We start from the raw sequence: 13,453 nt of genomic DNA, 5'->3' as shown, positions 1-13,453 counted from the left end.
GCGAGGAATGGGAGGAAAGCAGTGTTTACGTTCTGTCCCGCCCAATCCCTCAAAAGGGTACTCAAACCTGCCCACGTGGAAAGACCACTAGAGGGGCCCCACGAGGGGCCCTGGGTCGCTGGCTCAGGCTGCTGTTGGCTGATGAACAAAGCTGCCCTGTGAGCAAAAGAGAGCTCAGAGGGGGAAAGCCACTCAACCCGGGAAACTCGTGCTCTCACCTAGAAACCAGTAGAGCCGTGGTTGACCCAGAAGCCCCACAGGGGTTAGTTAATATGTAATCTTGGAGCCATCAAAGGAGGCAGAACAAACACCCAAACCTCTTGGTCCCTGGGTCTCCGACATCTCAGGCTTCTAGCTTTCCTTCCCTCTCGCAGCATCTTCCCCCCCCCCCCACCTCACCACCCCCCATCCAACTACTCCCTTCCTCTCCTTTACCATCCCCAGCCTTGGATTCTCAGCCTTTCCTCCGTTTGCACCTCGTACGTTTGGAGGCGGGAGGGGGATCCCGCGCCAACGTGGGGATAGGCTGACACCTAGTGACCACGAGCTGCAACCGCTCCAGACCACTGGCCTCGAGTAAGGGTTACGCCAGTAGCCCGTGCAAATCGGAGGTCTCCCTCATGCCAGCCCAAAGGAGCCAGAAAAGCCGGGTCTGTCTGAGGGAGGATTGTGACAACCGCTGGGCCCCAGTAGCCCAAGAGCGGGCTGGGAAGAGGGGTGGTGCTGGATTAGTCGACCCTTCCTAGGCACCACGTCGATGAGGGGCACCTAGAGGCTGATAAACAAGTCCGTCTCGGGCCTGAAGAAGCCAGAGATCCGGTGGCAGAACAGGGTATGGGCGGAGACCATTATCGAGGCGGGGCTCGGAGCGCTTCGCCGGACCTGGGCTTAAAGGACGCGGGTGTGTGGCGGGCCCCGCCCCGCTCTGCCCAGAAAGGAGTTGAGGGCGGAGAGAGTTCTCTCAGCACCCGCCCAGGCGGGGGAGCCGGTCGCCCCGGGGAAAGTGGGAACGCCGGTGAATGAGGCCAAGCAAGCGAGGCTGGACTCTTGGCAGTCGAGAGGCGCCAGCGAGGGGTACCGCGGCGGCGGCGTCCCCAGGACAGCCCCTTTTCGCCCGAAGTCCGCGGGAGCCAGGCGGGGCCCGGGGGCTCCGGGGAAAGGGGGCTCTCGCCCTGGCTGCTGCCGAGGCACCGGAGGGGCGGGGCGGGGCGGGGCGGGGCGGGGGCGGCTCGGGGCGGGGGCAGAGACCGGCGGGGTGCGAACGAGAGCAGCGCTGGGGCGCTGGGGCCTAGAGGGCTCAGCGAAAACTGAGGCTGGCGGCCGGCGGGGAGGCGGCCGGGGTGAAGTGGGCCGACAGGATCCCGGTTTCCTGAGCAGTCCAACGAGGCCGGCTAGGGGGCAGACAGACAGACGGCAGAGAGGGCCAGCATGCCCCCACTGCTGCACCCCGCCCTGCCGCTGCTTCTGGGCGCCACGCTGACCTTCCGGGCGCTCCGGCGCGCGCTCGGCCGGCTGCCCCTGCCCGCGCACGTGCGCGCCGACCCTCTGCGCACCTGGCGTTGGCACAACCTGCTCGTCTCCTTCGCCCATTCCATTGTGTCCGGGATCTGGGCGCTGCTGTGGTGAGTGAAGGACTGGGGGAGTGAAGGTGGGTGGCTAGGGGAGCCCACGTTATCCTCGGCATCACTCTCTGGCAGGCTCAGGCCAAGCGGTTTCACCCTGACTCTGTTCGGAAAGCTCTCCAGCTAGGAACGGCAGAGGTCCCCGGGGGAGGGGGAAAGCTCATCTAGGAACCGGGAGATAACCTGGATTTCAGCCAAGCCTCTCCTCACTTCCACTCGGCCAATAACGCGAGCCCATATTCCCTGGGGACCGGGAAGGGTAATGGGGGGAGTAGAGGGTCCTCGGGGATGCCGAGATGTGAGCTTGCCGTCTTCCCTCCCAGTGTATGGCAGACCCCCGAGATGCTGGTGGAGATTGAGACGGCATGGTCGCTTTCTGGTTATCTGCTCGTTTGCTTTTCCGCAGGTAGGTCTTGCCCAGAAAATATTAAGTATGTGTGAGGACTGGGAATTTTTTTGTTCAGTTACATTCATGACCTTTCTCCGTCCCCTCCCTAGGGTATTTCATCCACGACTCGGTAGACATCGTGGTTAGTCGTCAGACACGAGCTTCTTGGGAATATCTTGTTCATCACCTCATGGTAAATGATAGGCAGGGGATGTGGTGTAGGCCTGGTGCTAGCAGCCTAGTCTCAGCCCTTTCTGGATCTGGGAGGTAAATACCATCCTAATTCATTTCCAACCTGTGTCCTACATCTCCTACCAGGACACTGAGTGAGGGTTGGCACTGTGTGTGCCCTTGGCAGGTAACTATTTGAGGCCAGCAATCCATGGCCTGACCTAATACCTCCTTGAAGACTGGAAACCCTACCCAGAGCCAGAACCTGTGGGCGGGGATCAAAATATAATTATGTTTAATCCACCATAAACTATAATCCAGAAGGAAGCCAATAAGGATGGACTTCCCAGCCAACCATCTGGTAGCTTTGCCATTCCTACCAATTTTTAGGAAATCGATGGTATCTGGAGTCCCTAACCTGCTCTCTCCTTTGCCTTCTAGGCCATGAGTGCCTTCTTTTCAGGCATCTTTTGGAACAGTTTTGTTGGTGGGGGAGTCCTAACACTACTGGTGGAGGTCAGCAACATATTCCTCACTATCCGCATGATGATGAAGATAAACAATGCCCAGCACCTCCTTCTGTACAGGGTTAATAAGTATGTCAACTTGGTCATGTACTTTCTCTTCCGCCTGGCCCCTCAGGCCTACCTCACCCATTACTTCCTGCATTATTGGGGCCAGAGGACACTCGGCACCTTTCTGCTGAGTATACTGCTCATGCTGGACGTTATGATCCTCACCTACTTTTCCCGCCTCCTCCGCTCAGACTTCTGCCCTGAGCGTGTCCCCAGTCAGCAACACAAAGGCAAGTTTTTGACTGAGTGAAAGGCACAAAGCCTGCAACTTGCGGCAAGAGCAGAGGCGCCAAAAACAGCCTGCATGTTTAAGAGAATTAGCTCCACGCCTGGGGCATCCTCTGAGGCCGACTGCTGCACCTACTATTGAAAATGTTGATGAAAGCACTCCTCTGAAGTCCTTGTCCTTTCTTGGGCAAGGGGTGAGGGAAGCAGACAGACCGGTTGGACGTAGTAGTTGGGTGTGGAGACAGGTGCTATCAAAGCCAACCAGTCCACACTGCCCTGAAGTGGATGCTAATGAGAACTCAGTGTGTTGGTTTCCTACAAAGCCTTTTCCAGATAAAGGGAAGGATTCTTGTTTGTTTTCTTACCCCTCTAACAGTGGCAAGTTGTAGTTGTCCCAGGACAATGAACCCCAATCCGGGCCCCAAATATCTGAGCTTCCACTGCTGGGATTTTAAGAAGTGTGGTGTGGTAATAAGGCAGTGTTCCAACAGGGTAAGTAGACCAAGAGTCTTACCCAAGCCCTGTTACTTAAGTGTGTATATATAGCATACTACGGCCTCCCAGAAGCCCAACCAGAAATCAACAAACAAACATATATGGTGAAAAAATTTATATTTAGATTTATAGCCGGCTGGACTCAGTTTAGATGATCCCAATCTGAAAAACAAAAGGGGAGCTTTCATTACCAGGAGCTGAAATGTGAAGATTAGCTGAAAAGTCATGGTTAAAAAGCAAAATGAGGTGAAGTAGGGCCTATTAAGGATACGGGGTGCAGTTAATACCAGTCAGGAGAAGTCATGTTTTGGTCATTTATTAATGACCAAAAGAGCCATCACTTGGACCCAGGCAGTGGGTGAGTTCACAGAAAAGGTAGCTTACTTTGTTGGCAACATCCAAAGCATCATAGTCAGGAGCCAGTCGAACATATGCTTTCTTCTCTCCATCAGGCCTAGGATGAAGGATGTCTTAATTCCTCTTGCCCTTACTGCCCCTAACCCCTTCCCTTTCCCCCTAGTCTTTCTGGCACACCAGCAGTTCCTTTGGTCATGTCATTCTTTCCTAAATAGTGACTTTTCCATCATTTGCACAAGAGGCTAGGGATGCCACCAAACCACATATGAAGCCAAGTCCCCTTGTGGGGACCACCACAGTACATTTTAAGACTTAAGTGCAGATAATCTGACATAAATTGGGTCTAGGGCCTGCCTGTCTAAAGGTGTAAGAATCAAGAAAGCCAACACCATACATCAAGTCCTAGAGGCAGGAGAGCTAATGTATCCTCAAAAGTCCATACCACATAGAAAGAATTAGAAATACAGCAAAAGCTGCTCATTTCTCAAGGCTCAAAAGCTGTGAAACCTACCTGACTCCATGTAGGTTTCCTGGCTCCTGATGAAGGCCCTACTCACCTGATCAAGGTGTTGACCTTGGCCACATCAATGTCATAAAGCTTCTTCACAGCCTGTTTGATCTGGTGCTTATTGGCCTTGACATCCACAATGAACACAAGTGTGTTGTTGTCTTCTATTTTCTTCATGGCTGACTCAGTAGTTAAGGGGAACTTGATGATGGCATAGTGATCAAGCCTGGAGAAGAGGCAAAATGGTGTCAGCTGGCCTGGGTCCAATAAAATTATGAGAAGATAGGCCCTCTTTCAGAGCCTGAAGCCAGAAGAGCCCAGGTGCATCAGACAATGAAGTAGCAATCATTTTTGTCAGACTTTGGTCGCTAAACAGTGTCATCATCTGCACCCTGAAACTTGGGAGACCTGTGCACTCTCTTCCACTTGAAGGACTTTCAAGTGATTGAAGAATCATCTCTGAGTAAACCCCCTTCATTCTTGGACTTTAGCGTTTTGAAGGGCAAACCTCTAAAAGAATTTGAGGCTTCAGAGAGTAAACAACTTACTTCAAGAGCATAAAGCTGAAACCCAGAGTAGAGTTCCAAAGAACATTAGTGCTTCACTATGAGATGACATAGACATTTCTGCCCCCTCTAGTTGCTGAAAACTGGTTTGAGGACCAATGAATGAAAGCACCTTTTATTTATAGTCCAAGTTAAACTTACAATGGCTTGACCATACCTACCACACAACTTTCCCCCTGAAATTCAGAAAAGCAAGTCTCTGTTCATCTGGACATTACGTTCCTGTCTTAAAGCTAGATATCAGGTCTCAACCTCTCATCACATTAAATCCTAAGTCTAAATGAGGGTAAAAAGTTCTTTCCTCCACGGACACAACCCACTCTACCACTTTCTTTTCTTTCTTTTTTTTTTTTAAGAAATAAATTTTTTTTTAATTTTTTTAAATTTATTTATTTATGATAGTCAGAGAGAGAGAGAGAGAGAGAGAGAGAGAGAGAGACAAAAGCAGGCTCCATGCACCGGGAGCCCGATATGGGATTCGATCCCGGGTCTCCAGGATCGCGCCCTGGGCCAAAGGCAGGCGCCAAACCGCTGTGCCACTCAGGGATCCCTTTTTTTTTTAAAGAAATAGAAGGTGGCAGTTACTACTATTGCTCTAATACGTGGCCCCTAAAATCAGTTTTATTAATACAAAACACTTCAAAGCCCTAATCTTTTGCCTATTCCCTATTTCTTGAGTGTAAATGAGAATTTTTACATACACTGTTGAAGGCCTTCTATGTCCATTTGGTTATTATAAGTGTCCTTATCAATCTAGAATCAGCACCCGTTAGAGGACTATTCCTTCCAGCAATAGGCGCAATGAATAACCAAATCTGGAACTCCAAGACAAAATACATTTATCAAAGTCCTACTTTACACTCCAAGAAAACGGAGTTTAAAACCCTAATCAGGGCAGCCCGGATAGCTCTGCGCTTTAGCACCGCTTTCAGCCCAGGGTGTGATCCTGGAGACCCAGAATGGAGTCCCACGTTGGGCTCCCTGCATGGAGCCTGCTTCTGCCTGTGTCTGTGGCTCTCTCTGTGTATCTCTCATGAATAAGTAAATAAAATTTTAAAAATAAAACCCTAATCATAGGGCACCTGGGTAGCTCAGTGGTTGAGTGCCTTTGGCTCAGGTCGTGATCGCAGGATTCTGAGATCCAGGCCTGCATCGGGCTCCCTCAGGGAGCCTGCTGCTCTCTGTATCTCTAGTGAATAGGTGTTTTTTAAAAATTAAAAAAAATATAAAAATCCTGGTCATATAAGAACAATAATTAACCTGACAATTAGTTAACATTAATAATTGAGCTGTTTTAAACAATTCCTGCCAATATTGTAAAAACGTCTCTTCTCGTTCTTAAATGGGGCACTAACAATCCCTTCACACTCCCTTAGGAAGACACACACTAGGTACCAACATGTATTTGAGAACCCATGCTGTAGGTTTGGTAAGTTTCCAAATTACGAATGGTTACCCAACATCTTTTCATAGGAAAGGGCATTACTAACTTGTTTCTCCTGGGGGCGCTCTTCCGAGGATATTTGGGCTGCCTTCGGAGACGCAGGGTCTTGGGTCTTCGGAATGTAGGTGACGTGCGGATCTTCTTTTTTTTGTGACTGTGCACGCCTTTCAGCACCGCTTTCTTAGCTTTCAAAGCCTTTGCTTTGGCTTCGGCTTTGGGAGGGGCAGGGGCTGAGAGAAAAAAAGATAATTAGGGCTCGGGATTCAGAAAACAATCACTTCCGTCCTAGCGGGCGCCCCAGCCCACACGTGCATCAGTGGTTCCTTTGAAGACATCACAAGTCTCAGGACATTAAAATTTTTCCATCATATGCACGATACTGGCTCGAACTTGGGAAGAAGTCCAGGAATACGACGCAGAAAAAAGGAACTAGCTATAATCGAACGCTTGATATCTGACAAGATGTGTGTTAGCAGTTTTATTTACCTATATAGCCCCGCCTAAAACACGGGGAAAAAAAAAAGGAAATTAAATTGTGGGAGGCTGGTTTTTTTTTTTACAGGTGGATATAAGTAGTTCCCTAAAGCCAACAGTCTGGCAACCCCCGACAGGTGGGGCCGGCCAGGCTTGCCTCCACAAACCACCTCAGAAGAGCCTAGCCCACGAGGCTGGGCACACACGCACCGTGGCATGGCGGAATGCGAGAAGCAGGTCGGGAGAGGACACCCCAAAGCTTAGCCTAGCCGCTGTCCTCCCAGTTCGTTCATTCCGAAGAGATCCCACGCCAGCTAACCGTGATAACCCTCTTTCCCCAGCGCGAGCACACACCTTCCTTCTTCGCCTTCGGCGCCATCTTCGTGAAAGGGATTTCCCAGGCTCGTTTCCACGGGCTTATAGAGCGCAGTCTCACCGAAGACTCGCGATGCTTTTTATTTAAAGCTGATTGGATAAACTGTAGCGCAGCGCCCTCTGGGAATGGTAGTTAAGTTTAATGCCCTCGCGAGAGTGATTAAGCATGCTCCACCCCTTCCCGCAAAAGAGTCTAAAGTGTCTTGGGGGTTGTAGTTTTCTGGAGGCATGAGTTTATTTGCTAAGGTCGTGGATGCGTTTCGTGTAGCCAGCTGCAGCTAGCGTCTGATCCTGAGCGCTTCCCATTTTGAGGAAAGTATTGCAGTTTCAGGAGACAGTAACACTGAAAACTGAGCTAAATATAATTAGGTTGACTCAGGGAGAGTGAAGCAAAGTTGTAGAACGTTAGAGCAGAAGTTGTCTGGTACAGGAGCTCCTGGGTGGTTCAGTAGGTTAAGCCTCTGCCTTCTGCTCAGGTCATGATCCCAGGGTCCTGGGGTGCAGACCCCCATAGGGCTCCCTGCTCAGCGAAGACCTGGCTTCTCCCCTCTGCCGCCCCCTACTCCGGCTTGTGTGCACTCTCTCAACAAAACAAAACAAACTTTAATTATCTGGTCCAAGACCCTCAAACAACTTCTGTGGAAATTTAGGTCCAGAGCGGCGACGTGGTTTATCAATAACACAGTGATTTGGTCGCAGAAAAAGACGAGTCAGGCAGAGGAGAGGAGGAAAGTATCATAGGAGGTAGAAGGTGGCCGTATCTGCCCCTCTTTACCTGTGATAGTCCTAGATGTCGTGCGTTTTCCCGATAATACTCTTTAAACTACCAATATTAAAAACACCCGTTGTACTGGTTTCGCTAGGACTCGCTAGTTCTCGGGAGTAATTTCATTCATAGTCCCCTCTCTTTTTTTTTTTTAATTTTTTTAAGTTTCTATTTATTTATGATAGTCATCACGGGGGGGGCGGGGCAGAGACATAGGCAGAGGGAGAAGCAGGCTCCATGCACCGGGAGCCCGACGTGGGATTCGATCCCGGGTCTCCAGGATCGCGCCCTGGGCCAAAGGCAGGCGCCAAACCGCTGAGCCACCCAGGGATCCCTAGTCCCCTCTCTTTAAGTAGTCTTCCCTCCCCTGCTCCAGTCATGTTGGCATCCTCAAATTCAGTTCCCCTCACAGAACAAGTTTTAGGAATGCTTCGGTTTGCTTCTCCGATGGTCTGTGTCTATCCCATCTCCACCCTACCCTTTCTGTCTTCCTCCTCCCCGCTTTGGAACTAGCTGTCCCCTTTTGACGGCGAGAATTATTGTGTCCTACACCCCTCCTCTATTCTGCAGACCTGCAAAATGTTAGAGCTAAAAAAAAAAAAAATGTTAGAGCTGTCCTTGGGGGTAAGATTCCGATGGGATCAGAGAGAACGCCGGTACCAGAGCGGTGACCTACCTAAAGGGAGGAGTTCCAGGATCACCTAGCTCTTCTTTACCCTCCATTGAGGGAGACAGACTCCGGACTTTGGACGTCTCTTTCCTCGGTGGGCATCCCGTTCTGCCCTCGGTATCCCTTGTATGCTTTCCCCCATCCCACTCCATCCCAGGCAGGAGGGCGAGCGGGGGGCAGACTCTATGAGTCACGTCCTGGGCCTGGAGTTGAGGAGGGAAGCGCCGCCTCTCCTTGGGCCCCGTCTCTCCTCCTTTCCCCTCCCCGCCTGTTCCTAGCCCAGCCAGATACTGCGCAGCGATCACCGATTCTCCATCACCAATTTGACTGGGTAAGGGTCCCCTTGGAGCCGCAGCCCGGCCCAGAGGTACAGGGGAGAACGGCCGTGGGGGTGGGGTGGGGGGACTTGGATCTGGGCAGGTTCCAGCCTGGGTGGAGGCGGTCCTGGTGCCCGTGAGGCGTCTGGCAGGGTACCCAGAGCTGGGGCAGCGCAGTGGGGAGGAGAAGAGGGGGAGGCTGGGACAGGCTGCGAGGCCAGGAGCTGCCGGGAGAGGGGCAGGGGGCGGCCCTTCTCCAGGAATTTCCGGGGATCATGTTACAGCGCTCGCGGAGGGAGAGCGGAGTGGGACGCCGGGCCCTGCAGCGGACTGGGCCCCTGGCCCCCTCCTCCAGCAGCCCGCGGGCCTTGCAGCGCTACCCCTGCCCACACTGACCCCGTGCGGCGGGCCGCTCTGCGCCCCCGGGCAGCTGTGTTATGGTAGGGCCGCCTCAGCCTCGAGTTGTCGTCGGGTCCCCGCGGCCCCGAGTCATTGTAGGAACTATCCGGCCCCGAGTTATTGTGGGGTCTGCGCGGGCCCGCCCCCCCCCGGACGGGATTTCCCGCCCCCATTTGGCTGCGGCTGAGTCTCCCCGCCCCCGAGTCGTCGTCGGGACGCCCCGGGCCCGGGTGATTGTAGGTTCGCCCCGGCCCCGGATGATTGTCTCATCCCCGTGGCCCGCTGTGGTCGTAGCGTCCCCGAGGCCGCGGGCTCCCGTAGGCTCCCCGTGGCCCAGAGTTATAGTCGGGACACCCCGGTCGCGGGTGATTGTCGGGTCTCCGCGGGCCCGGGTCGCTGGGGTGGATCAGGCCCCCGCGCCTTCTCGGGGCTCCCCGCAAGGTCGCAGGCGAGATGAACATTCTGGCGCCGGTGCGGAGGGACCGCGTCCTGGCGGAGCTGCCCCAGGTAGGCGCCAGGGCCACGTCGGGCTTCTGGCTGCGGTGGGGTGTGGGCGGGGAGGAGGCGGCACCAGATCAGTTAGAGGCTAGGGCCCAGCCCTGCCGCCCAGCTAGGCCTGCTGCTTCTGGGTGGTCCCCGTCCCCCCCACCCCCACCCCGCCCAGGGCAGCTTGGCTGCGGGACGTGCGCCAGGAGTGGATGAGTCCCATTCTCTTCTATCGCTCTAAGTGCCTGAGGAAGGAGGCCGCTTTGCACGTGCACAAAGACTTCCACCCCCGCGTCACCTGCGCATGCCAGGAGCACCGGACAGGCACCGTGGGGTGAGCAAAGAAAGGAAGTCCCCGGAAACCCTGTAGTCCAAGTTAGGGTACACACAAACCCCTAGAGGCTCCATTTCAGCCTCTACTAGCTATATGATTATTCCCCCCCCCCTTTTTTTATACCCATTTGTTCTCTCTTTTCTTCCCAGCAAGGTTGTGTTGAATCCTATGAAATGGAGTGGGGTAGAGAGGTGGCAGTTCACTTCCTGACACAGAGAAAGTGTCCAACCGGAGAGGGTGGTTGTCAGCTCAGCTTCCCACATACCATTCATTTGAGCCCCGGGGGCTCAATTTAAGATGTATCCTGATTTCAGAGATGTTAAAATGTATATGTGGGGAGTGAAGGGGCAGTATGTCTCAGAATATAGCACATCTATCTCATTTGAACCTTCATAACAGTCCAATAGAATATATAGTAAATCTCCGCTTAGTAAATGTTGATACTGAGGCTCAGAGAGGCTAAGTAACTTGTCCTGAGTCACACAGATAGCGAATGTAAGAACTGGGTTTCAGATTTATGTCTCTCTGATGCTGAAACACAGAACACTCTTCTGCAAGCATATGTGTCCAGGCAAGTTGCCTGGGAGGCCTCATGTCTGTGATAACCTCAGCCAGGGTACAGCTAACTTTATAGACTCCGTAGGGAACATTGAGACTCCTGGGTTGCAAGAGATAGCACTCACTCCTCCTGCCCACTTTTGTGTCCTGCAGATTTAAGATCTCCAAAGTCATTGTGGTGGGGGACCTGTCAGTGGGGAAGACTTGTCTCATTAATAGGTAAGAAGGTGCTCCGGTTGAGCTGGATTGGGCTGGCCAGGGTTCAGCCAGACCTAGCCAGGTGGGCCATGCTCAGGGCCAGAGCATCTGGTGTTCCCTCAGGTTCTGCAAAGATACTTTTGATAAGAATTACAAGGCCACCATTGGAGTGGACTTTGAGATGGAACGATTTGAGGTGTTGGGCATCCCCTTTAGTCTGCAGCTGTGAGTACTTCCTCCATACCTTCCTGCCCTTCCTTGCCCCAGTGCCATACCCCCCTCCCCACCCCACACACACCCACATACCTGTGCTTTACCCTACCCCTTCCTTTCTCCCAGCTGGGATACTGCTGGACAGGAGAGGTTCAAATGCATTGCGTCAACCTATTACCGAGGAGCTCAAGGTAAGAGCTGAGGTGCAAGTGGGGCAGGTGGGTGTTCCTGGTCTCTATCTAGGGTTGGGGAGATTTGGGAAATGAGCCAGTAATGTCAGCTGTTTTTGCCACTTTTCCAGCCATCATCATTGTCTTCAACCTGAATGATGTGGCCTCCCTGGAACATACCAAGTATGTGGGGATGCTGGACTATAATGGGGGCTCTAGGAAGAGAGGGTTCAGAAAAGAGGGGTGGTCAGGGGCATTAGTAGGGAAGGGGAAGAATGCATTGAGGACCAGAGAGAGAGTAATGGGCATACAAGTGTCAGCGAGAAGAGCCTCTCCAGCTCACTTATCCTTGGTTGTCTCCCTTCTCTGGCAGACAATGGCTGGCTGATGCACTCAAGGAGAATGACCCTTCCAGTGTGCTTCTCTTCCTTGTGGGTTCCAAGAAGGACCTGAGTGTGAGTGTGTCAGTGGGGATGGAGGTGGGGCTTCCAACTTGGTGAGGGGACTCCCTACCCCCACTTGCCATCTGACTCTGACCTTCCCTTAGACTCCTGCTCAGTACCTGCTGATGGAGAAGGATGCCCTCAAGGTGGCCCAAGAGATGAAGGCTGAGTACTGGGCTGTCTCTTCTCTCACTGGTGAGGCAGAGGTTTCAGGTCTTCTGCTGTGGCACTCTTGTCTACCTGGCCTCTCATTCCTATACCTTTAGCTGTGCCCCATGACTCAAGGCCTGGAACAGCCCCTGAGCACCCGTCTGCTCCATGTGTCAGGTGAAAATGTCCGGGAATTCTTCTTCCGTGTGGCAGCACTGACCTTTGAGGCCACGGTGCTGGCTGAGCTGGAGAAATCGGGGGCCCGGCGCATCGGAGATGTTGTCCGTGAGTGCCTACCTGGTGAGGGTGGCAGAGAGCATGGGGAACGTCTAATCCTTGCTTCACATATTTTCCACCCTTTTTCAGGCATCCATAGTGATGACAGTAACCTCTATCTGTCTGCTCGCAAGAAGAAGCCCACGTGCTGCCCGTGAGCGGTAAGGGGACTGTCCAGAGCCTGCGCAGCCCTGGGGCACCGTGCCACCTTGACTCCCCTACACCTCGAACCGGGACATTTGCACTGATTGTTTTTCCAGACCAAAGAGCTGCCTGTTGGTGGCAGTATCCCTGGAGGGGTAGCGGGGACCATGCTAATCGCTTCCTGCCCCAGGCACCATGCCAAAGACTGGATATTCCCCCTCCTCCAGGGGCTCTCCAGGGTGCCCAGCAGTGGGGAGGTAATCCCTGCTGCTTTTGCTTAGCCTGCTGGGCCCTTTTGAGTATGAGGATGCCTAATGATCCCAGCCTCACACTGTGCCTTATGCATTAAAATCTCTATTATTAGCAGTTTGGGGACTAGAGTCCTTTGTTGGGGATGAGGGATGTGGAATTAGCAGGGCTGTGTGGCTGTCTTGGGAATGGAGCTTCCTGCTGGATTCTGGCCATATCTGACCCCTGGGCCCAGACAGGCTGAGAGCTCAGGAACCACATTTTGGAGGCGTGTCCTGGACTCTCAGTGGTTGGCTTTGAGAGCTCTTTCCTTTGGTTCCTTATCCCCAACTGTGTCCTCCTACTTGGACACATATTTCTACCACTGGATAATTGTTTTCTTTTTTTTCACCGATTCTGCCTTCCCTTAAAAAAAAAAAATACTTATCTGAGGGGAACACTGTAAGAAGTGATGGAGGTTTTGAATGCTCTTTGGGTTGACCAGAAGGTGCAGCACAGGTATGGGCTTGGCTCTTACTCAGAAGATGTGCTATCTAATGTATAGCTAACATTATTAGTAATATAAACATAAATTTATGAGTAGTGTCCTTTTACATTTTAAAACATGATTAAAATAAACAAAACAGCATAGGGGTGTTTGGCTGGCTCACTCAGTAGAACATCTGATTCTTTATCTCAGGGGTGTGAGTTTATTTTTATTTATTTTTAATTTTTTTTAATTTATTTATGATAGTCACACATCGAGAGAGAGAGGCAGAGACATAGGCAGAGGGAGAAGCAGGCTCCATGCACCGGGAGCCCGACGTGGGATTTGATCCCGGGTCTCCAGGATCGCGCCCTGGGCCAAAGGCAGGCGCCAAACCGCTGCGCCACCCAG

The 13,453-nt window shown here is 52.5% G+C and overlaps 3 protein-coding genes and 3 non-coding genes across 7 annotated transcripts; 2 read left to right on the top strand and 4 right to left on the bottom strand.

Annotated features, from left to right (window-relative positions):
• The first annotated feature begins 1,256 nt into the window (after nt 1-1,256).
• Nucleotides 1,257-3,143, top strand: TLCD1 (TLC domain containing 1). Its single transcript, XM_055331717.1, has 4 exons — nt 1,257-1,622; nt 1,946-2,028; nt 2,121-2,203; nt 2,623-3,143. The coding sequence occupies exons 1-4, from the start codon at nt 1,429-1,431 to the stop codon at nt 3,004-3,006; spliced, it is 744 nt and encodes a 247-aa protein (XP_055187692.1). The 5' UTR covers nt 1,257-1,428; the 3' UTR covers nt 3,007-3,143.
• Nucleotides 3,144-3,604: 461 nt separating this feature from the next.
• Nucleotides 3,605-7,281, bottom strand: RPL23A (ribosomal protein L23a). Its single transcript, XM_055331731.1, has 5 exons — nt 7,183-7,281; nt 6,401-6,584; nt 4,394-4,570; nt 3,864-3,933; nt 3,605-3,641 (listed from the first exon to the last, which is right to left on the bottom strand). The coding sequence occupies exons 1-5, from the start codon at nt 7,205-7,207 to the stop codon at nt 3,627-3,629; spliced, it is 471 nt and encodes a 156-aa protein (XP_055187706.1). The 5' UTR covers nt 7,208-7,281; the 3' UTR covers nt 3,605-3,626.
• On the bottom strand, nt 4,008-4,072 carry LOC129518281 (small nucleolar RNA SNORD42). The gene has a single exon (XR_008666161.1). It is a non-coding gene; the product is annotated as a small nucleolar RNA SNORD42 (small nucleolar RNA).
• On the bottom strand, nt 4,665-4,736 carry LOC129518312 (small nucleolar RNA Z17). Its single transcript, XR_008666165.1, has one exon. It is a non-coding gene; the product is annotated as a small nucleolar RNA Z17 (small nucleolar RNA).
• LOC129518277 (small nucleolar RNA SNORD42) lies at nt 6,663-6,729 on the bottom strand. Its single transcript, XR_008666160.1, has one exon. It is a non-coding gene; the product is annotated as a small nucleolar RNA SNORD42 (small nucleolar RNA).
• Nucleotides 7,282-8,899: 1,618 nt separating the features above from the next.
• Nucleotides 8,900-12,695, top strand: RAB34 (RAB34, member RAS oncogene family). Of its 2 annotated transcripts, none has more exons than XM_055331696.1 (11): nt 8,900-8,970; nt 9,650-9,862; nt 10,084-10,175; nt 10,887-10,952; nt 11,055-11,156; nt 11,271-11,335; nt 11,446-11,497; nt 11,688-11,769; nt 11,862-11,952; nt 12,085-12,192; nt 12,274-12,695. In XM_055331696.1, the coding sequence occupies exons 2-11, from the start codon at nt 9,809-9,811 to the stop codon at nt 12,339-12,341; spliced, it is 780 nt and encodes a 259-aa protein (XP_055187671.1). In that variant the 5' UTR covers nt 8,900-8,970; nt 9,650-9,808; the 3' UTR covers nt 12,342-12,695. The 2 variants fall into 2 exon arrangements, with proteins under 2 accessions (XP_055187671.1, XP_055187678.1); XM_055331703.1 differs by having other exon boundaries at nt 8,940-9,006.
• The last annotated feature ends 758 nt before the right edge of the window (nt 12,696-13,453 follow it).

The sequence above is a fragment of the Nyctereutes procyonoides genome, unplaced genomic scaffold (assembly GCF_905146905.1).
Source record: "Nyctereutes procyonoides isolate TBG_1078 unplaced genomic scaffold, NYPRO_anot_genome, whole genome shotgun sequence".
In the NCBI taxonomy this organism is placed as follows: domain Eukaryota; kingdom Metazoa; phylum Chordata; class Mammalia; order Carnivora; family Canidae; genus Nyctereutes; species Nyctereutes procyonoides.
The sequence above is the reverse complement of the archived record's forward strand: the minus strand, read 5'-3'. Positions and strand labels throughout refer to the sequence as shown.

Coding starts and splice junctions, on each gene's coding strand:
- RAB34 (XM_055331696.1), top strand. CDS start 9,809: ATGAACATTCTGGCGCCGGTGCGGAGGGACCGCGTCCTGGCGGAGCTG. Junction 10,176..10,886: donor CACCGGACAGGCACCGTGGG/GTGAGCAAAGAA, acceptor TGTGTCCTGCAG/ATTTAAGATCTCCAAAGTCA. Junction 11,498..11,687: donor GCCTCCCTGGAACATACCAA/GTATGTGGGGAT, acceptor CTTCTCTGGCAG/ACAATGGCTGGCTGATGCAC.
- RPL23A (XM_055331731.1), bottom strand. CDS start 7,207: ATGGCGCCGAAGGCGAAGAAGGAAG. Junction 6,585..7,182: donor GCCGAAGGCGAAGAAGGAAG/GTGTGTGCTCGC, acceptor TTTTTCTCTCAG/CCCCTGCCCCTCCCAAAGCC. Junction 3,934..4,393: donor AAGGTCAACACCTTGATCAG/GTGAGTAGGGCC, acceptor CCTTCATCCTAG/GCCTGATGGAGAGAAGAAAG.
- TLCD1 (XM_055331717.1), top strand. CDS start 1,429: ATGCCCCCACTGCTGCACCCCGCCCTGCCGCTGCTTCTGGGCGCCACG. Junction 1,623..1,945: donor GGGATCTGGGCGCTGCTGTG/GTGAGTGAAGGA, acceptor CTTCCCTCCCAG/TGTATGGCAGACCCCCGAGA. Junction 2,029..2,120: donor GCTCGTTTGCTTTTCCGCAG/GTAGGTCTTGCC, acceptor TCCCCTCCCTAG/GGTATTTCATCCACGACTCG.